Source organism: Dipteris shenzhenensis, chromosome 23, assembly GCF_047967505.1.
Source record: "Dipteris shenzhenensis isolate YYH24624 ecotype China chromosome 23, Dip_SZ_1.0, whole genome shotgun sequence".
Classification (NCBI taxonomy): domain Eukaryota; kingdom Viridiplantae; phylum Streptophyta; class Polypodiopsida; order Gleicheniales; family Dipteridaceae; genus Dipteris; species Dipteris shenzhenensis.
This window is the reverse complement of record NC_141618.1, coordinates 15,649,043-15,672,876: the sequence shown is the minus strand read 5'-3', so window position 1 is coordinate 15,672,876 and position 23,834 is coordinate 15,649,043. Positions and strand designations below refer to the sequence as shown.

Below are 23,834 nucleotides of genomic sequence, written 5' to 3'. Positions count from 1 at the left end.
AGGAGAAGCCACAGGAGCAAGGACCTGCTGCTGATGTTGTTGAGGAGAAGATGGAGCAGCAGCAAACAGATGCTCCTGGGGCAGTGGAGGAGACAATGGAGCAACACCAACATACTGTACAGAATAGGATGGAGCAACAGAAAAAAGATTCTCCAAAAAATGATGATAGGGAGATCTTGGACCATGTAGAGTAGCCTCTGGATCAAGCTATACATAAATAGAAAATGGATGTCAGAAATATGTTCTACATGTTTAACTAAACAATTCTGTACAAAATCTTTCTTGATTGAATACAAAACCTTTGTTTATGGAGTCTGTGTTATCTCAATTTTCAAATTTTCAATGTCTTTGCATTTTATTGAGCTCTCTCTTCTTTTGAGCAACTGCAAAAAAGCAATATGAATCAGAGCAGTAAAGTAAACTAATAGCAATGCTTAATGAGACTAGGATAAATCAGATGGTGTACCTTTTTGTTGTTGTAGATAAATAAAAAGTCGTTTGAAATAGAACCTTCTGTCTCAAACAGAATGTCATTGTGCAATTGAGCTAGGGAGCAACATTCTCTTAATGAGATATTGACTAGCACATCACCATTCTCAACAACATCAATATCAAGAAGTTTATTTTCTACACCAAAAGAATCTTCATCTTGATCCATTGGGACTAGTTTTGTGCCTAGCATTCGACTGCGCTTGTAATAAAAAGAGAAAATAAAATTTTGTGATGCAACCATGTACTTCAGTTGCATAGAAGGTTGGACAACCTCACAAAACAATGAACTACATGTCTTCTTATCCCAATCTTTATCCAAAAATTGTGGCATGCATACCGAACTTGTTGCTTTAACTGTGAACATTGTTTTTGAAACCTTCACTGGAAAGGTATTAAACAAGTCCACAAAAACTGTGAGAGGCATGCACAAAGAAATTTTTACTACCCTTGTGGCAATATTGGGCCTCAGAGCTTTCTGTACTTCTTTGAAAAGCTTCGCCCTATATGCCTCTGTAACGCTAGAATGTGGGTGAGGCCAATCCACTGAATTCCATGCCGAAAGGTCTTGTTTTATCAACACACCATGTGTGTTAGCATTGTCTAGCAACTGATAAAAATGATCAGTAAAAAATATACCCAATTGAGCTAGCTCTGTTGCACATCGACCTTGGTATTGTTGTTCTCCTATCGATCCATGCAGAACATCTATAAATCCCAGAATACAATCGATGTTTTGCCATGTCTCATACGATGAAGGATATAAATCTGAAATAAAACAACACAAGAATGTCAATAAGCAAAGAGAGAAAGCTTCATCTTAAAAATCCATACACCTCGTAAAGAAAAAAACCACAATAGAAAAATATACAATTAGGCCTGTGTTGCAGAAGATCTTTTGGATAGTCTCGCAAGACAAGTTCTTTATGCATGTACACGTGCTGAATCAAAACTTCTTTCACGGATATCTTCCCTCTTGTGATTTTAAAATCTCGTACTCTTCCCTTCCATGACGCCAAGAAAATTTTTGGGTCTTTTTCTTTTGCTAGGTTGCATGAGCACCCATGCTCCTTTCAAAACACTAAACCTTTCCCAAGTTCCTTCCATTTTGACTGTACTTGAATTCTCTACCGACAAAATAGAAGAAGCAGGTCGACGGGGTAAGGATGTGTGGTATAATTCTACCTTCATAGGATTATCATCCACAGAGCGTCTTCCACAAGAACGGCCATGGTTTTTATTCACCATGGAGATTTTCTGAATCTGTAACAATAGCAAAGTAATGTAACTAAGATAACAATTTGAAGTTTCAAGAAAGAGAAAGTGGGCAGACAGACAGTTGACAAGAAACATCTTACTCTATGCCAAACAGGATCAAGGGAGCAGTTTTGGAAAAGAAAGGCTGCTGCACAATGAGGCAATGGTATAGAATGGTAGACCTTTCGAAGGAAAGGTGGCACAACATTTCAAAGTTCAAAGGAAGGTGGAAGTGGGAAGGCCCTTGTCAGATAAAATGTCAGTTTAGATTCTATCTTCTTGTCCAAAGATCTTGTGAGAATAAAAAACCAATCTCCACATTAATGTAGCACGCTTGTACCTACATAAAGTATTGTTTCTTTTTCTATTTTCTCTTATTTTCGTGAATTTTCAACGTTATGTTGGCCCTCTATTGATTGGTTGAGAGCTTATTTTTCCAAACCGTAAAAGGCCCCAAAATGAGCTCCCTTTTTTCCTAATGCCTCGGTTTTAGTCATTCTCGCGGGTTTGAAGGCTATGGGATAGCAACATACTACAAGAGCAAAAGAACACTTGCACATGAACATTTTCTTTACAAAGACAGTGTGGAGTATCTACTAACTATCCTTACATCTACAAACAATGGTGCAATAGCCATTGTCAATATCTACAAAGCCCCATGAACTACCACAACACTAGTAGAACGCCCTTGACATAGCATTTTGCCAGATAACAACTCCAACTCCTTTTGTCATGGGTGACTTCAACATATGTTTTCAACTAGATCTAGGCAGGTAGCTGTACTGACAGAGAATAGTTTTTATTTGTATGTTTTAATTTTAGCATATAACCACACGTATTGTTTTTAGAAAATTGAATCTGCACATAGCAATTTGAATTTAGTACATTGCACTTTTTATTCAACACATAGCACTTTACGCTCTATTTAGGACATGACCACACATTTATGTGGGGGAAGAGTTACCACACTTCCTCACCAAAGTTATAAGACCAAGGAATGTGCCCTTCTTTGGGTTCATTTCAATTTGCATTTGGCACAAAGCACTTTTAATTTTTCATATAGAATTTTGAATATAGCATATGAGCACTTTGCATTTGGCTTATAGGACTTTGCATTTTGTACATAACCACACATTTGTGTGGGGGGAGAGTTGGCACGCTTCCTCTCCAAAAATTATAAGGCCCAGGATTGTGCCCTTCCTTGGATTGATATTGATTTGTATATAGCACATAGCAATTTTCATATAGTACACATCAATTTGAGTTTAGCAAATAGCACTTTGCATTTGGTACATAGCACTTTGCACTTGTCCGATACTTCTACAGAATTCCTCTTCTTATTCATTTATATTTTTCATTTGCCACAAAGAACTTTTAATTTTGCACATAGCATTTTGAATCTAGCATATAGCACTTTGCATTTGACTTATAGTACTTTGCATTTACCACATAACCACACATTTGTATGTGGGGAGAGTTGGCACACTTCCTCTCCAAAAATTATAAGACCAAGGAACGTGCCCTCCGTTGGGTTCACACCGACTTGTAACTAGCACATAGAAATTTGTATGTAGCACATAGCAATTTGAGTTTAGCAATAGCACTTTGCATTTGGCACATAGCATATAGCACTTTGAATTTGGTACATAGCACTTTGCACTTGTCAGATACTTTTGCAGAATTCTTCTTATTCATTTGCCACAAAGTACTTTTAATTTTTCACATAGAAGTTTGAATCTGGCATATAGCACTTTGCATTTGGCTTATAGTACTTTGCATTTAGCACATAACCACACATTTATGTGGGGGGAGAGTTGGCAGGCAACCCGGGGCTCTCAAGGACATTGCAAATTTACATGTCTTCTTCTTCTGGGGTTCCTGGATGCACCTGCGAGATGAGACCAAGGTCGCCGTCTAAGACCTAAACCCTCAAAATTTTTGAAAAACTAGAAACTAAGTATTTATGCTTTGCACATAATACTTAGCATTTAGGACATGACCACACATTTATGTGGGGGAAGAGTTACCACACTTCCTCACCAAAGTTATTAGACCAAGGAATGTGCCCTTCTTTGGGTTCATTTCAATTTGCATGCACAAACCACTTTTAATTTTGAATATGGCATATGAGCACTTTGCATTTGGCTTATAGGACTTTGCATTTTGCACATAACCACACATTTGTGTGGGGGGAGAGTTGGCACACTTCCTCTCCAAAAATTATAAGACCAAGGAACGTGCCCTTCCTTGGGTTGATATTGATTTGTATATAGCATATAGCAATTTGCATATAGTACATAGCAATTTGAGTTTAGCACATAGCACTTTGCACTTGTTTGATACTTCCACAGAATTCTTCTTCTTATTCATTTCAATTTTGCATTTGCCACAAAGCACTTTTAATTTTGCACATAGCATTTTGAATCCAGCATATAGCACTTTGCATTTGGATTATAGTACTTTGCATTTGCCACATAACCTCACATTTGTGTGTGGGGAGAGTTGGCACACTTCCTCTCCAAAAATTATAAGACCAAGGAAAGTGCCCTTCGTTGGGTTCACATCGATTTGTAACTAGCACATAGAAATTTGTATGTAGCACATAGCAATTTGAGTTTAGCACATAGACTTTGCATTTGGCACATAGCACATAGCACTTAGCACTTAGCATTTGGTACATAGAACTTTGCACTTGTTGGATACTTCTGCACAATTCATCTTCTTATTCATTTCAATTTGCATTTGCCACAAAGCACTTTTAATTTTGCACATAGAAGTTTCAAATCTGGCATATAGCACTTTGCATTTGGCTTATAGTACTTTGCATTTAGCACATAACCACACATTTATGTGGGGGGAGAGTTGGCACACTTCCTCTCCAAAAATTATAAGACCAAGGAACGTGCCCTTCCTTGGGTTCATATGAATTTGGATCTAGGACATAGCAATTTGTATATAGCACATAAAAATTTGAGTTTAGCACATAGCAATTTGTATTTGGATTATATTACTTTGCATTTAGCACATCACCACACAGATCTTGGCAACTTCCTCTCCAAAAATTATACAACCAAGGAAAGTACCCTTACTTAGGCCCATAATACTTTAAACTGATCACATAACATTTTGCATTTAGCATATAGCAATTTGAATTTGGTATCTAGAACTGCATTTTGTACATGGTGCTTTACATTTCATATGTAACCACTTGTTAGTGTGGGAGGAGAATCGGCATGCATATCTTTATGCATCACATGCTTAAACAAGCTTGTTTAGGACTTAAACTTCATGGTTTCATGGTCCTAAACTAGCTTGTTATTCTTGTTCAGCCAAGGCAAAACACCACCTCAAGTCAGCTGCCATAGACATTGAAATGAAAATTAAAACATATACCTTTACAAGCAATAACAAAGTAGCTTCAACTTAGCTGCCACAAACATTGAAATCAAAATAAAAAATCTTAGCTTTACAAGCAACAACAATGTAGCTACAAATGACAATAATTTACTAATTGCACGTAGCAAAACACATGGAGAGAGCACAAGAATAGAACTTTGTTTGAGTGGACGCCAATGAGAGGAAACTCATGTAGAATGGATACAAGCATGTTGTGATACAAGAATGTGGAACTGTCGAGATTGTACATCGATGAGTAATATTTACAAAAAGAGTAGTTGCTATGCCACAAAAGGAACACCTACCCTTCTTTTAAAAGTTAGGAGAGATTGTGGATACAAGGACAATCATCCAAGAAATTGATAGAATGGAGCCTGTATCAAATAAAAGAATTCATCGAACAAACGGAACGACACATCAAGAAATGGGTAGGAATCCAATGCGCTAGAGAATCAGAATACAACGGAGAACTAGACTAGATGCCAAACGTAGAGATTAAATGCGAGAGCGAGGGGCTGAGAGAGCAAAATTTTGGTGATTCTTCAAATAAACTGTGCATAGTGAATTTTCATCCAGATAGGAAGGAAAACGTGCTACATTTCTCTTGTAGCACCTTTTCCTTCCTATCTATTGGATAGCCCCTGCGAGTTCATAATCTTGGATGCTTATGGCTATATTTCTTCCAAAAAGTATAGGCAAAAAACATGTGTAGTTGTGTTTCTTTGCTGAAAGTGATACATTGTTGTTTTCGCAGAGCAAACATCAGAAACGAAATGATAAGAGCTTTTTGACTTTGCTGCAGAACTAGCTATCCAAACTAGAGTGCAGAGATAGGCAAAAGAGAAAGAGCTTCAACAGACCAAGCGAATTCAAAGGAAAATCTCACAAGAAGCTGTTGCGTTCGAGGAGCATTCGAGCAGGATACCGTACTCTGCTGTCGAAATCTCTAGTGCTTTCTTGCTCCCTTGCCACTTCTCTTTAAATTTCCTCCTCCGAATTCGAATCCTTGCACCTACACTCACTGACCCATTCATATTCCTCACCTTAAAATTACACACCCCTTTCCAAATGCTTCGTTTCTATTCTCCATTTGACTTGACCGCCGATTAAACAACAGACACACACATCCCCCGCTCATTTACATTGAAAGTTTCATCGACCTGCTGCTGCTTGCTTACTTGCTTGCTGATCGCTATGGGCTAGCTCCTCTGGCTGCATTTGTAGTAGTAGTAGTAGAGGCGGTAAAAGTTTTCCATCTACTGACATTTGACACGGCTCGTTGATCTTGCGATTGTGTCCCAAAACAAAGTAGCACCTATCACAAATGGATGATTGTGCTCAACTAGCGGTAGCAACCTTTTCTGGTTGATTTTTGATTATTTCATTCATTCGTTCATTGATTCACACCATGAGAATTTATCGCAATTCAATGTGAGATTTTTCGAACTCAGAGCAGAGCACAGTTGGATTCTAGTAGAAGGCGCTCATATCCTGGGGGCCGGGTCCTATGCAGTGAAAACAAGGGGAGCCAACAACCATGACCACATGATGGTTGACTGCCATAGCCCTTGCAGCAGTGATCCTCCTTTGCTGAGCCCATTTCTTCCATGTAGTCCATGTACAGACCCACCATGCTCGCGCAGCAAGATTCAATTCTTATTAAAAGTATGCCAATTGCCACACAGGCTACTCCTTGCATTGCAGTACCCATTCAGATCCAAGACAATCTCCCTCTTTGCGAACTCTGTCCCTCACCCACTGCAACATACTACTGCATACTCTAGAGGTACACATATATATCCAGAGCGACTTTCTATTGGAGGTTCACCTGTAAATTTCCATCCAAATAGAAATAAAACATGCAAAAAGGTATTTACAGGGACTACCAAACGTCTGAATCTGGAGAAGAGGGGAGTTTTAAAGGAAATTGTTGGAGAAGAGGAGAGTTGCAAAGGAATTTGCTAGAAACAAGAAATGAGCAAGGAATAAGGAAGGAGGGTAAAGAACTCAGACTGAGAGACGCATGGAATAGACGAAGGTGGAGCAATGGCATGGAAACAATGATGACGAAGATGTGGAACGACAAAGAATTGGATGCGCCACTAGAGCAGTTACATTTCAAAGGGATATAGCAATTTTTTTTCTTACACTTCAAAATTTTAAAAAAACAATATTGAAATGTAAAAATTGAATTTGAAATTTCAAAGGGATATAGCATTTTTTTTTTCTTACACTTCAAAATAAAGAAAAACAATATTGACATGTAAAAATTGAATTTGAAATCATGACACGTGGCTCCACAAGAAGGAAGTATTCCATTTCATGCCACAATGCTACCTGCCTAAAAACAAGGCCCTTCACAGACTAGGCTCCTACAGTTCATGCAAGCACACAACATGCAGCAGCTACTCCACGCTGGACCCTATCGGGGTCAAAAATGACTTTGAAATGCACTTCAACCATGGAACCAACTGCATCTACTGGCTAGATCACTCCCTCATGTAAACCACAATACCAAAACAATATTGTGGGTAGGCCCTTTGAATGTAATTCATCTTTTTCTGCGTGTTGAAGTTTGAGACTTGTTCTCCATGTGAGAACGGCAAAAGATCGAACTCCATGTGGAATACAAGACAACATACTCCATGCCTTCAATCTTCACTCCTTACCTTGCAAACTTCACCTCCCTCAACTATTTCACCATCCTAGCAATGAAATCATTTTAACATTTTTATCCTAGTGCAGTCTGTCTATTCTAGCCAAATTCACACTCATTTCATTTTGTTTGGCCATATGCCAATAGTTACCATGTTTGTATTTACATGATCGATGGAAGTAAAGTCTAGGATCCTTGATATTTTGGACAGACAGACGAATTGAGACGAATTGGAAATGGCAATTGGCCGACTAGATCAAGAACCCCACATGGAGGGCTCTTTCTTCATCTGTGGTTTGGCCCACATAAAAATTGAGCCGGCCTTCAAGACAGTCAAAGTTCTTTGGTTTATGGAAAGTTGATCCATATTTCCTAGATTGAGCCAGCCTTCAAGACAGTCAAAGTTCTTGCCGGTTGGCTTCGCCTTCTGTACCCTGCACAATATTGCATAAGTGAATATGGATTATGGAATGTTGATCCATATTTCCTAGACATGGCTAGTAGTAGACAAGTAGTAGTATTGTTTTCAAGGTTGCTGCATCTATAAGTTCCATTGGTAACAAATACATATCTCGTTGATCTATGCATTATTACGGCATCGCTAGCTTAGCTTCATTTGTTATTGTTGTTTTTTCCCTTTCCTTGAACGATTGTCACGGTGCAGAAGACAACCTTATGCTATGACTAGCGAACATAATTGTAGGCTAATCGCTCGTCTGACTTCAAAAAATCATTGCGACAAAATGACTAGAACCGAATCAATTGGAAACGATTTGTATTTCATTAAAAAAATTCACACGAAAAAAAAAAGTACTTTTATTACATTGCCTGTAGCTGCCACTATTTACATCGTTTTAAAATTATAAAGGTCACCAAGTAGATTTTGTAAACTGTAGTTCTATTGTATTCCGTTAGCTAAAACCCATTACATACAAAGTTTTTGAGCATCAAGGTCTTCAAGCAATATAGATTCCAGATCTCCTTGCACTCACGAGAGGGATGTAATTGTGAGGCACTATACTACTGGTCAAGTCAGTGGTAGATACATCAACAACTAGTTCCTTTACAGGACATCCATCACAAGATCTACTTACGCTCTCATGGCACTCGTCTTCACATTCACAAGGCTTGGCGTTGATTTGTTTCCACTCTCCTTGGTCGCACCATCAACATTCACCACACCTAGCGCTATCACAGTAATAGGAGACAATGGTTGAAGAGGAGACACAGGCTGAATAGGAGACGTTGCCTGAACAGGAAACTCAAAGTACCTTGGTGCATCTCTAAGCATACCTTTGATATGAGCATCAGCACGAGGCAAACCAAGTGCAAAATCCATTGAGAAGAAAATCATTGAAACATAATTCGCATTGAGAAAGGAAGGGGAAACCATTGACTTCCAGAAAGCTTGCCCATGATTCATGTCCATGCCTCGACTCTGGTAGGGAATCACCCATGAAGCTACTGCATAGTAGTTCCCACTCTGTAGCATCTTCAGTAAACACCTACTAAAGGGCACACTTAACGTACGGCCAAGCTTCTACTTCCAAAACATGTAACACCTATCGAGATTCAAAAATATTTTGACTATTCAAGCACACCCTATTTTTTGTTTGATCCACTCCATATCTAACATATAACTCCATTCCGGTCTGCATATCCTCGACACTGACATCCTTGGAAACAAACTTGAAGTGTGGGAGTCCCGAATCCTTAAGGCAGTAGCCAACCATACCGTGGAACATGTGCATATTCCTTTGCTTAAGGGCTCTGCACATGACGAGACCTCTAGGGGGCCAATTTTTACCCCAACCGATGTGCTTATGAATATTAAGCTTATTCACAAAGCCTGCACATTGTTCGCCATGATACAAATGACCATCTACGAATGCAAATGATAAAAAACACCACCTCTTTCCAACAAGCACAAACCAACGAGACAACGTTGATCCAAAAACTCTTGCACACGATTGATAAGACACGGATCCACATCGCCTCCATCGTGACACTAATCTCCATCATCTTTGTTGCATCAACCTTCTTGCTAGACGGCTTTTTCTTTGGTTTCGGTGGTCAACCTCTCCCTTTCTTCAAGACCTCCAACGTGGAAGCACAAATATTTCGGTCAACACTCTCATGCAAAGACACAAACGTGCCGCCCTGCCCGCATGCATCCAACTTCGGAATGTCCATCACTCGCTCTATGATCTCTCGAGAACCTGCAAGCTGATGCTGCTGTTAAAGCCCATGCCCGTGACCATCCTCACCCAACGGAAAGCAGAGAAGTGGATTGGATCGTTGCATCGACACTGGACGGAATCGGAGCGTGTTGGACGGAAGTGGACCAGCTACTCCATACTGTACATCGTACATGACAAAGGTTGAGAAGGCCACTTCAGAAGCTATGAAGCAAGCCTTTGACCAATTCTTGCAAACTAGCGCTCCTGCAAATGAGTCCGTACACAAGCCTTTGACCAATTCTTTCAAACTAACACTCTTGTAAAGGAGCACGTACGCAATGCTCTAGAAAATGATTGCATCTACTACGATGACTTTGGCACATTCCTCGGTGCAGCAGAACTCTCAAAGGAATAGTACTTGCTTGCCTTGCGATGGAGTATCACTCAGCCAAAACTTTTTTTAAGAAGGCATCCAAAAGACATTTACACAAACAAATTTAACCCAACATTGTCCAAGATAGAGCTGCTGCATATTGAACGTCATACATGACAAAGGTTGACAAGGCCACTGTAGAAGCTATGAAGCAAGCCTTTGACCAATTCTTGCAAACTAACACTCCTACAAATAAGCATGTACACAAGGTACGCAACGCCATTCTAAATACTCAGCACATTAGCATGCAGCAAACCACGTACTTGTCGTTGTTGTTTCCACTGACAAGCACCACACAATTGCTACATCTACACTGGCTCACCCGAGGAACGCACAATCTTGCTGAAAAGACGTGCGCAACTTGAAAACATGGAGCCTTTGAGTACCGGTGTCTTCGTCGATGACATCGAGGCTAAGTACTCTAAGTGTAGCATGGCATTGGCGCCCCAGAATATGCAAGTGGATATTTGATTCGAGGTTTGCATACCAAGAAATGGAAACGCCCCAAAGTGATACGTTTCAATAACTATAACAAGGCAAAAGACCTTGAGAACCACTTTCGTGAGTTGTGCTTGCTTTACTTGCCCTTCAGTGCTCATGGAACACTGCCTACAAGAAGAGATTCCCACCTGGCATGACTTGTACACACTAAACCAGCAAATAATTGAGGAGAACAGATCCAAGTTCACAAAGCAATTCTTTCCAACGCCACACTTGCACGCTTCAACAGCTTCGTCCATGTCAGTCCCTGCATGCAGTGTTGCTTCCAGTACCACCACAGAGTTTGATCTCCAAAGAGAGCTCAACATTTCAAGCAAGGCACCATCATTCAGCCATGGTAATCACTTCACATATCATGTCATGCCTAGGCACGAGTATCATGAACAACTATGCAAGCTAAACAAAGAAAAACGTCTCCTTTTGGAAGACATCCTCCTGAAGAAGCGCTTGAAAGACCAAACACCCTTACGTTTATTTTTGTCCGAGAATGCTAGGACTAGCAAAACATTCACAGTGCTACTACTCGTCCAAGGGCTTCTTCGACATTACTCTCATGACAAAACAACTGACACTCTTCTTTAGTATGTAATTTTGGAACGTAACATCTAACTCATTCAAACTAACATGTATTCTTGTAATGTTAGCCACATCCAAAGAGAGGTGAGTTCCAAAGTTTTCGAACATCTGCAAAACAAGTATGGTTTGGAGTTTTTTCTGAAACCTAATAAGTAAAACGAAATGTGGGCATGGAAAAGCAAATGCAGGCGAATGAATGTGTAAGAATCATAATGGAGAAGACTCTATATCTCAAAGAACACACTTGCAAATCGAACTTGGTTTGATTTGAAAAATACACACACACACACACACCTTGGGTCAATTTGAAGACCATGAAGATGTGATTTGAAGCTAGAGTTGGTTGAAGGGACACGAGCACGGATTAGTGTGGACCAACCACTAGGATCTCACTATTCAAGAAATCAAGGGCCAGGATGGAGATGGAACCAATTGTATGTCAGGGTGAAGATTTTTGTTACTTTATAGGTTCTAGGCAATCTTTATCTTTCGAGGAGGGCGACTAGATGGTACTATTGGTACTAAAGACACGAGAATGTTCGTGACGTGGACCATTTGTGTTCCAAACTAGATCCGACTGCTTGTGGGCGATGCAGAGAAGTTTGTGGAGATAATAAATGCACGGGAAATTGGACCAAATAAAGAAGACATCCTTGACTTGTTCCTGAGAATTTCTAAAAAGAAGAAAATGAGCAGTTCTTTGACATAATTAGTGTCATTGAGAGGGGTTGTTGGAGATATAGGGTCAATGCCCCACTATGAGGCGAGGTTGAGGGTTGTACACTTATTGTGGGCTAGCCAGAAGATGGGATGAGGCTACCATGTGGCCAACAACATGGCCATCACATGGGCAGCAAATCAGAATCCTTCTTAGGGTTTATTTAAGGCACTCAAAGGGCCACCAAAGAATGCTTTCATCGGCTAGCTATGGGGATGCAAGAGCCTAGTAGTACAAGCAAAGGGCACAAGGTCTACAACAGTGCACACCAACAGCAACAAGAAAATAACTGCAAGAGAGAGAGAGAGTGAGAGACAGAGATTACCAAGGCAATAGCAAGAGCAAAACCTAGAACAAGAAGTACAGTAGGTAAAGGTATAGCATCTAGAACAAATTTGTTGCAATACGGAGGCCTATAACAGCGATACAAGGGATGATGGAGGTGGGCAGCAAGTGCAGCACGAAAAGCGACCAACACTTCTTGTTGATATGGCCTACTCTGAGCAATCAACTGGCTCCAACCAAGACCAAGTTAGGCTAGATCTAACTTACAAAGTGCTTGACCAAGTCGGCTAGTTTGTAGGCCAATCGGTCGCCTACAAATAGGGCTCCCAATGCAAGGGTCCATTCATTCTTGGAGTCTCACCTACAAGCTTTGGGCGGTCACTATGTAAAAACCCATAAAACATTTGTGAGCAAGTACATATTTAAGATACCCCGTATTTAAAATTTCACACTTTTTTTCATAATTGTTTACCCCTCTTCCTATGTATGCATCATGTAATTTTGAATTTAAAGGTCCCTCCCTTACATTTACATACCATAGTTGTATTAGATAAGTATTTTTGCAACGCCCTCCTATCCATAATGGCCTATAAGTCCCCCAAATTTAATAATCCCCTTCCATGAACGAACCTGATATCTTACATATTTATAGAGTGAGCACCCCAGGCCTATAAGTCACTGTTTTGGGTGAGAACAAAGAGAATCCAGGAGAGAGCATAAAGTGGTGTAGCAAAGGGAACTTTGCTTGCAATATGCTAATCTTGAGCAACTATTAAAAGCCTATCAAAAAGGCACGCAGTAGAGAGGGGCTTTGTTTAGAGGGTATAGCAAAACAGAGCCTTGTTATGGGACCTTATCTCAAGAATTGTTTCTAGAGGTGTTGATACATATTTTGGCAAGTTTTTTGTACTTGAGATTTACCTATATATATATTATGTTTTGGCCATACATCTAAGTTCTCTTTTAGATTTAATTCGCCCTCTTTACATTATGTAAGCACATGTATTTGAGTTGTGCTCCATGTTAAGTATCTTGTGATCTCAAGGTGAATCTTCTAGTGTGTAGGGGTGGGGTTGCCTCAAGCAAGCGACCTCCCTCTACTTTTTTAACAATTTTTAGCAAGTGATGAGCCAAGATGAAGGCTTTTCTTTTAAAGAAGCCTTTTTGAAGGTGTGTTGTCCTCTTTTCCTTTACAATCATGGCAATTAGTATTAATGCTTGGCTAACTAGTGAACATTTGATCATCGTACTCGTTCAATTCTTCCTCTATATGTTTGTATTAATCTATACTTCAATTTTTTCCGTTTTGATTCTTTATATCTTTTGATATTCTTATAGGCACACGAGAGAGAGCCAAATAAACGTATTCCTATAAATGCATGGGATTTTATAGAGAAAGGATTATATGAGGAGGAAAACCAAACAAGAGCACAATAGCCTACATGATGTGCACAAACAAGCAATCATCTTGTGAAGCCACTCTAAGCTCCTATGAACTTGCTCATCTCACTCTGATGAACTACCCATCCACAAACAATCCACCTTGCCAAAAATATGCCCACATTTGATCTTCGGCATGAGGTGCTAAGATGCAATTAGATGAATAGAGGTCTTTATGAGTAGTATGCTTGGGGGTTGGGGGGATAGAGAGAGAGAGAGAGAGAGAGAGAGAGATTAGAGAGAGATTATAGTACACGTCTATATCACATTAGACGGTCTTTCTTGAAGGGGGTCTACAATTTGTACATCTATTGTGATACTATATTTTGTACAAGATTGAATGGTGCATGCAAGATATGTATGCAAATAAACCAAGCAAACCATATCACATTAGACGGTCTTTCTTGAGGGGGGTCTACAATTTGTACATCTATTGTAGGATGGTGATAATATATTTTGTACAAGATTGAATGGTGCATGCAAGATATGTATGCAAATAAACCAAGCAAACCCGTTGATCGAAGTGGCCTTGGATGATGTTTGGGTCATCTATAACACTCTCGAATCTATATTCTTCTTTCAGCCCTCTACCTTAATAACCTCTATGTAGTCACAACTCACTTCGGCCCTATTTGTTCCAAGTTTGCCCATAATGAAAGTGTCCTTTGATTGACGTGAGATCACGCCTAAGACTTAGTCCATATCCTCATCAGCCTGAGAGCTTGAAGGAAACCAGCCTCAGTCTTAATGACTCTACAAATTTACAATTTTAAAACACATGGAAACCATCCTTTTGAAGCTTGCACATCATAAACGACTTGATATGCAAGTTCGCACTTCTTGACTCTACTAGCACCTACCCAAAGATTATAAACATATTCTAATATATATATATATATATATCAATGTATGGGGGTACATACTAGTTTGAAAGCCTCCAAAATGTTTGTAGTACATTAACTCAACATAAGTCCACATGTAGACGTACTAGTCCTATACCTTTTAGTATTGGTATGATGTACCAAGATAGAGCATGCACAAGAGGCAAGATCCTTTGCAAGTTTTAGAGGCAAGCTCTTATAAAACTCAGCTGATATAAAGCTAGTGGAAGTGCAAGCCAAAAGAAGTCTTCTCAAATATTTAACTACCATAGGATTAGTTACAAGTGAGAAAAATGCAATAATTCTTAGTCTGATGGCTGTCAAGCTGTTCGGGTAAATAGAGCTGGAACTGAGTTGACGAACCAAACTGATCTAAAATTACTTATGGCTTCTCACAATAGACCGAGAATAACAGGTTCCACACTGCCCCAAGTTCAATGCTGTTCCTATTTACTAATTCTCTAGATTTGCTCTTTTCAATACAAGCTTGTAATCCTCGTCATTATGTTCTCTAGCCGTAGACTAGTGAAGAGAGTATTCTACTCAAGACTCAGAATTGAAAGAACAAGGAATCCATTGTGAGTTCAAGGACCAAACCCAATACAGGTCCTACATGTTGTTTCACATATTTAAATCTAAGTTTAGTTAAGAATACCTCCTCCACCAAGAGCTGAAATTTGTGTTACTCCTCTGCCCCCATATAGGCAAAGGAATGCAAGACATGAAGCCAAACAAACCAGAGGAAAAAATAAAAGCAGAATTAAACACTTATCCCTGAGTTAAGCCCAGTGCATTGAGCGTTGAGTAAGCAAAACTATCAATGCACCTCCATCCTTTCCGCAGATTCAAGAAGTTTTGCAGGATTTACTCAACTTGATTTCAGATTCCAAAGGGTGAATCGACCAACTTAAACAAGCATATTCCTGGAAATTCCAAAGAATAGGTCTTCCTAGTACCAGCAGCCTTCTGCTGCAAAGGCCCTAAAGTTGCATAATTCGCAGGATTGGTTTGACTTGGAAATTAAGTATAAGAGGAAGTAGACCAATCCAATCAAGTACGCTAATAAGCCGCACCAAATCCAACTATGGAGCCACTCCCTCATTCAATGAATGTGCAATAGTCAGACTCTTACAACCACACAGTTCTACTCATGTTCTGTCAGGGGACATGCTAGATCTCCTTTATTCCCCACATATTTGTTCTGTAGTATAGATTTGCCATCCATTTTTCCTCCCATGCCAAATCTATTTCTATTCAAGAGGAGTGCAAGGGCTGGAATTTGCACCCTCTACATGCTGATCATGTCACGATGTCCTAACACCATACTATTGCTCTTTCGTTGTCCTTAAAAGAGGGGGGAAGGAAGTTCAGCCCGGTTTCTGTCTGGATACACAGAAGAGATCGAGTACCTTTTAGACAACCCAGACAAAGGCCAAACATACTTGGACAAACCATGGGCAATGATAAATGTCGACTGTCTGCCCATTGATAAATAATAACAACAAATGTGAACCTTTAGCTTTGTTTGAGTATTTTCAATAAGTTTAATGATCATGAATGAAGGGAAAGCATTTAAAAACATATACAATGGTGGAAGGGATTATAGACCCCCATGGTCAGAAAACTGTGAGGGCACTTTTTGTCAGTCTGCAAAATCCTCGAACGAGGCAGAAGAAGATTAAAGCACATGTAGCTAGCCGGAAAAGAAAGATTGTAAGACTACTACTGATGGTCTTGCACAGCTTTCTGGGGTCTTTCACAGACATCCTACTAAAGGAATCTTTGAGATCAGGTCCTTTGCAATTTGAACTTGCAGTGACGCAATGCTCTCTTTGTTTCTCTGACACTGCTGGCCAGTATTTTCCACCAGCTGATATATCTGACTTGGCTCTGCGACTTAAGCCTGTCGATGTAGCATTCTGACAAAGTCTAGCTGGAAGGGTTGCCTGTAAATGTTCGGTTCCAGCTTTAGAACAGGAAGTCGCTTTGCCTTTTGCAGGCCCTGAAGTTGACCTAAACTTTGAAGCCAAAGGATCCTTACATGCAGACTCATATAGATCGACTGGCAATTCTGCTGCTGAAGCAGGCAAGACAGGGACATTTCCAAGGAATGCTAAAATTTTGGAAAGAGATTTGGGTGATTGATGTGTTGACGATGCTGAGGTATTGGATAAACTTGGGGCATCCCCAAGAACAGAAAGTGCACCTGTAATATTGGAGTCAGTAGGCTGACCCGATGACTGCTGTGATGCTATAGACGATGCTCTATCACACTCAGGCAAGCAATGTCCTGCAATGTTATCAGCTGGAACTGAAGCTAATGGTATTTCTGACTTCTCCAACTTACTTCCCTGCTCTGTCAGCCTTACCACAATCCCGTCCCTTGATACAGGAGTAGGTTTGACACGGACAGTGTCAGCCAGGTCTACCTGTGCAACAGATACAGTATTTACCTGTGCGGTCACTTCTGGCAACACTGTATCTATATTTGTTTCAGCCAGCTCTACACCCCCATATTGAAGGCTGCCACTTGAAGCTATAAGATTAACACAGGACAACATGTTCACTGAACTACTCTTTACAACATTACATAGGTCAGCAGCCTCTACAATGCTGCTTCCATCCATTCCAGCAGCTGCCTCGGTATCAAAAAAGTTCACATAATATAGGGTAGATGAGCTTTCATCAATTATTGAATACAGATCCTTCACAAGTAAATCTGGTCCAGTAAGATTCACAGCTTGAGAGGACTCAGCAGGCCCATCCTCAAGCTCTAATTCTGCCTGCATAGACATCTGCTCTGCAAGAAAATTGTAATTCAATTCCATCTGCTCCTCTGGCAGTCGAGGATTCGAATTCAAACCATAACCTGTAGCAAAGAACAACAGTACTCAGCATAGAGCTTATACACCAAAAGCTATCTTTAACATTGTTCAATCAATTTGCCCACCGGAAACAATACCTGGAGACAAATCAGTAAAAGGCGTGTATCCATTATGACTATACATGTCCACTGCACTATGTAACTCTATATTCGTAATATCTTTCAGATCTCCAGAAGTGAGCATGGGCACCTGTGCAATAAAATTTACTTCCTCAGTTGCAATTAAGCCTTACAAAATTACATACAAAACCAAAGTGGAGTGTCAGGCACATCCATAAACCTCAAGAGTGTTGGCTTAAAAACTGCCTCTCACTCCAGAGGTGAGCAGGATTTGGGCAACCACTTCCTTCGTGGGCCCCAGTGAACGGCAGCATCCTCTGCTCGTCCCACCTAAGCCTCCAAGAAGTGGCCTTACCAGAGGGAATAGGCACGTTAGACATAAGATCCATACAGGAGACATTCTCCATGAGTTCCCCGCTTTTAATTTGCCTCCCAAGTATCAAATACTGGTGACAAACTAATTTATTGAAAAAGCTGTGGAGGAAAACTCATGTCAAAGGATGTACTAGTGCTTGTTCTCACCTCTGATGACAGGGACTCCCCGTGGATGGTATTAGAACCTTCAGGACATTGCGAAGGTTCTCTCTCATCAATGCTTCCTCCAAAGTGTTGTCCCGTCAAGTCAAGGGCTGGCATTTGCAATCGAATCCTCCGATCAGCAGTGCCCTGTTCATGCAGTGCTTGCAACCCCTCCTGAATCCATCTGCTACGAGAGCAAATTTCAATCCCAGTGTCCTCGTAGCCAGGAGACTCCAGCTCTTCATCTGTTGCAAATCCACCAGATTCTAAAGCAGGCAAAGCCAAGAGACTTTCATCCAGAGGATATTCTAAATCGGCTAACTCAAGATAATCGCCACCTACGACATCCCTGATATAGGAAAATGTCTCAGTATTAATCGCCTCATCTGCATCCACAGTGTTACACAGTGAAGGGGTTGCAACGACTTGGCCTGCTACAAGAGTTTCCAACAGTTCTCCCAGAATTTCTGCTTCATCATGAGCTGGATGCAGGATGTGATGAAGGTTTTCAAAGGCATTAACATCAAAAATCATCGTTTCAATTTGATATGAAGGGCTGCATATTGAAGCACTTGTGTCACCTTGGTTTGTTAGAAGAGTTTGTCCCAATTCCTCCAACATTTCAGGTTCCTCTGGAGCTGGATGCAGGATGTCATGAAGGTTCTCACCGCCGTGGACATCAAAATCTGAAAGATCTGGAATCCCAACCATAGGTGAAAAATGTGTAGCCTCAGAACAGGCAGGATGTTCACAATGATTGCTTGAGCTCTCAGCTCCAACAAGAATATGGTCTGCTGACAGGGTACCTGCTTTGTTGAGCCCCCAATTGTAAGGAGGGTCCACCACATTTTGAGCCCCAAATACAGCTGTGTCCTCATCCTGGGACTCTTGGGCAAGGAGACATTGCAGGAAAGTCTCTAATTCTTCTCCAGAATTCAACCCTTCCATAGCTACACAATCCATATTGTTTGAGTTGTGCGCTAGATTCTCTAAGCCTCCTGTGAAAACTGGCTCGTGCAAAACTTCAAGAAGTCCCTGCCGAATTTCATTCTCATAGTCTTCAGGAAGCTTCTGATCTACAACATTCGGCAAGGTGCAGTCCGTAACTGGTACTAATTCATCATTTTCATCAAAAACTGCTGCACCATATTGCTCTCCATTCTTGGGTCCTGGTCCACTTTTCTTGTGAATTCGGCAGAGTACAAACGCACAACCATTTTTTATTTTTTTCTCAAACTCTTCATCTAGCCTATATTCATGCATAACCCAATCGGTCCGTTCTCCATGGGGAGCACGACCCCGGTAAAATACAAGTGTCTTTTTCATTCCGACAGTGTGGTTACCAGAGCAAACCTTTCGATCCTTCCCTGTGGCCTTCCAATATCCTGCTTCTGTTGCTCTATTGGTACGTGACCCATTGGGATACTTCTTGTCTCGAGCATTAAAAAAATACCATTCTGGATCTCTGGTGTGAAGAATACACTTGTCTGCAAAGAAACAAAAAAATGTAAGATTTTGACTGATATACTTTCCAAAAAAACACATAGATCACAAGTCAGCCTATCGTGGGCACAAATAACTCTGGAATGCATGTGACGGACCGGAGAGCCTCCAAAAGGATGAAAAGAGATACTACCAGATCTGTCGTCCTATAATGACAGACTTGACATTTCACAACTTCACGAGTACTTCGAAGACGTCAACGCTTATGATAAATTAAACCCGAGACCACTCAGTACCCATAGATATATACCAAATCAAAAAGAAACACAGGACCCATGTACCATCCAATTACGATAAGATTTCACAAGTCGTCAGCACAAACAGAAGCGCATGATCATGAAAGAACAGAAGGCGAGAGTTTGAGGCAATTTGAAAGATACCTGGTAGATCCCACGGCTCAAACTTGTAAAGATCCACCTCTCCGATAATGCCGTCCTCAAACTTCCTCCCACACGCTTTTCTTCTTAGATAGTACACTACAAGTTCTTCATCTGTAGGGTGAAACCTGAAACCTGGAGATAGAACTGTTTGTCCCATTCGAGCCATAAAAACCACGATCAAGGAGGAAAGCGCTTCAATTTGCTTGCTCTGCGAAGCCCGGCTAATGCTCAAGTCCTGACGGAACAATTTAGTCACAAATTGAGAGCTTGAAGAGAGTTTTTAGCTTTTTACGATGGAAATGAAATGACAAACATAAAGAAGAGGAGCTATCCAGCCGAAAATTGCTTGCTATGCACAGAAGCTCGGGTGGAGGGGGTTGAAGGGGATTTGCTAAGCAAAAACTCAAGGAGGGACTGAATCCCGAAGGAAAGCAGCCCATGCACAGGCGAAGTGGGGGCTGCTGAAGGGAATGAAGCAAGAAATGGAAGCAAAGTGGGCGATTGTGAAAGAGATGGAGCAAGGAAGGGAGGAGAAGAGGGAAGGGGAGGGCTATAGATCTGGGCGGGAGAAGGAGAGGAGGGGATGTGGACATACGATGAAGGGGAGGAAGAAATGGGTGATTTTCTCTCGATCTCGGGGGGAGAAGGAGAGAGGGGGAGAGGGCATGCGAGGGGGGGAGCCCTGGAGGCAACAAGGAGTTGGCTATGGAGGAGGCAGAGCTCCAGCAGCGCTGCTGCTGCAGAGCAGAAAGCTTGAAAAAACTATCAGAGTGAGCTCGTTTGCTAAGGGCTCCAGGGGATTTTGTTCATGTTTGGGGAAGACGATGCCACGTCGGACTCCGCCTACGTGGCCCCTCCAGCTTGGCCTCCCGGCGGCCGCCTCCCGCCGGCTTCCCCCTTCCCTTGACGTGGCCCTACCTCATTCGCTCCACCCCTTGTCCACGTAGGCCGCGCCCCGCCTACTTGGCAAGCCCGGCTGCCTCCCGCGCATTTTTGTCAACGCGGACCCGCTGATCCGGCGCGCTCTGATTCGCTTGACTGCTTGGACCAATGGGCTCGCCGTACGGACGGCCACGTTGGACTCCCGGCTGGATAAGAGAGGTTGTCTCTTGGAAGCGTCCCCCGCACGCCTCTTGTGGGTGGTCCCCGCTTTCTTTTATTGTATTTTTGAAAATTGAAAACTTAATTTTTTGACCCGGCCTCCACTTTTTTTCCTTTTTTTCCCCTTTAATAAAAGCTGGATGCCCTTACCTTCTTGGAAGCTTCCGCCTCTCCCCACGCGTCCACCTCCCTCCTCACACCCTCCACCACACGACCCCCCTCACACCACACATTCCTTAGTGTGTTCACGATAGACCCGCAAACTATGTACAGTAAAACTTCACCTTTTCAACGTTTCCTCAGAGATTCCACACGACCTCTGGACTTCTCCTAGAGCACATTCCTACCTGCCTTTGCACTAGTGTTCACAAGCAACCAGCAACCTATGTGCAATGAAACCTCGAGTTTTCATATTTACCTAAGATATTTATCTTTGCAATTTCGACAATTTCTCAAATATTTTCATATTTTAAGTTATATTTTGGCCTTAAGACCTAGGCAATAACTTTGAGGTAGGAAGTTGAAGGTTTCTCTATCTACAAACGCAAAACTTCCCCATGCACACTACTTTGCACATTTTCCCATCAAGATCGACATTGAAACATCAATGTTAGGCAATTTCCATATGCATAAATACCAAGAGTCATCTCCGTGATGTCATCCTGCTGACAGTAGCAAGCTTGTTTCTTCTGTTAATAGAGAAGATAGGAATTATTAAAGCTCATAGAAGGGAGTGAATCAAATGAATACAATTCTATTATTTAACATACATGTTCCCAGGACATGCTGCCATTCCCAACTAGTAGTCGTTTGACTAGAGGATTGTCTCTCCAACTGCCAAAAACCTGCCTCACAAGGCCAAGACCTTTTGCAATGTAGTTGAAAATGTGGCAAATAACATCTCCCCTAGTACAGACAACCTACTATTTATATAGTAATGGATAGGTAAGATGTTTCTGTTGAATTCAACCACAACATCATTTCAAAACAATTTCTTTTATGGCATTGGACTTCGCCTCTCATAAACAATCAACACCTCGTCTGGCAATCCTCCATGATAACCCTTCAGCAACATGTATTTTAACACAATGGGACCATGAAGCTCCTCTCCTTTAAAAAGAAGTCAAAGAGAATCTTCATGTAAAGCTATGCTATATGGTACCATAAGGTAGAATGCTCTCTCCAAAACTCTCTTCAAAGCCTCCCACATTACGTGTCCAAACTCTTCACTTTCTTCAATTCCAAGGTGATGAAAAGATTCTCTAGCATCATTAACACATTGTTGGATTAAAGCTAAAACGAAACAAAAAATAGAAGTAAATTTCCATAATGCCATATCAAGTACACGTTCTTTCAACGTATTTGTACTAATTGGATACTTTTGTACACACCTATTCTAGCCATCAAATCTTCTAATAATCAATACCATCTTGAACATGGTGTATGTTGTCATCCCATGTCATGGATCCCTTTCTTACATAGGGCTCGTTTGAGTACCCTTGGATACTTTTCAATCATGATCTTTGAAGAGTTTTCAACTTGACTCAATAAACCTTTCGTCATTCATGATATCATCACCAAAAAATTGGTTCCAAGTGAAATGAAAGTTCTACTCCTAAGGTTGATCATCTCTTAAGTTTTTCTACCCGTTCTTTAAATTTCATATTGTGGCATGTAAGATAATGACTTGCTATATGTGTCTGCTTTCTCTTTTTGGTATCCCCTCAACTTGCCTTGTTGGATATCTTTGCTCAAGTTATCTTTGTGGATTTGGAAGGAGAGAGAGAGAGAGAGAGAGAGAGAGGGAGGGGGGGGGAAGGGGGGGGAGGCTGGGGGTGGGTGAAGATGTATTTATTGTTCTGTGTGATGCACACCCTAGCATGTGATGGTTGTGTTTGTGTGTGCATGCACACATAGTGAAGTGAGAGAGCGAGAGACAAACAAACAGATAGACAGAGAGATAAAGATAGAGAAGGAGACAGAGAGAGGTCCTATTCTACAACTATAAAAGTCGCATCAAGAGTATGGGAGGATGCATGACTGAGTGTGTGCGTGCAAGTGCACGCATGTGTATGCGTGCGTGCACGAGTGCATGCCTACATGTATGTATTCACGCTTGGTCTTCCTATTCTACAACTATAAACATAGCATTGAGATTGACTTGCAAATCACCACTCAAGAGAAAGACAAAATTATCTACGAATCGACTTACCAAAAGCTTCGAAAGAGATTCCAAGGGGGTAAGAGATTGTAGAGCCATTCCATGCTCGTCGTATTAATCATCTGAGCTTGGTCATTGATAATATCAGTACAGCCTAATATCTCTAACAAAGTAGAGCTTAAAGGAAACCAACCCTTCTTGGATTCTCAATGCATAAGCTTGAGAACTCCAAGCTTACTGGCAAGAGCATGCACCAAAAGGAAGAACAACCTTGATTCTAGGGAACAACATTGATTCTAGGGAACAACCTTGATTCTAGGGAGCAAGCTTGGTACAAAAAGCATACCCTACAAGGACAATGTCTAATAATAGCCATGACCAAAAGGGTTGGGTCTGAAAGTGCTCTCAACGGAA

At 41.1% G+C, this 23,834-nt stretch overlaps 1 protein-coding gene across 1 annotated transcript; it reads right to left on the bottom strand.

Annotated features, from left to right (window-relative positions):
• Window positions 1-15,892: 15,892 nt before the first annotated feature.
• Window positions 15,893-20,922, bottom strand: LOC147887056 (uncharacterized). Its single transcript, XM_087394869.1, has 4 exons — window positions 20,159-20,922; window positions 18,279-19,762; window positions 17,775-17,886; window positions 15,893-17,681 (listed from the first exon to the last, which is right to left on the bottom strand). Exons 1-4 carry the CDS (start codon window positions 20,322-20,324, stop codon window positions 16,429-16,431), a joined length of 3,015 nt encoding a protein of 1,004 aa, XP_087250995.1. The 5' UTR covers window positions 20,325-20,922; the 3' UTR covers window positions 15,893-16,428.
• Window positions 20,923-23,834: the final 2,912 nt, after the last annotated feature.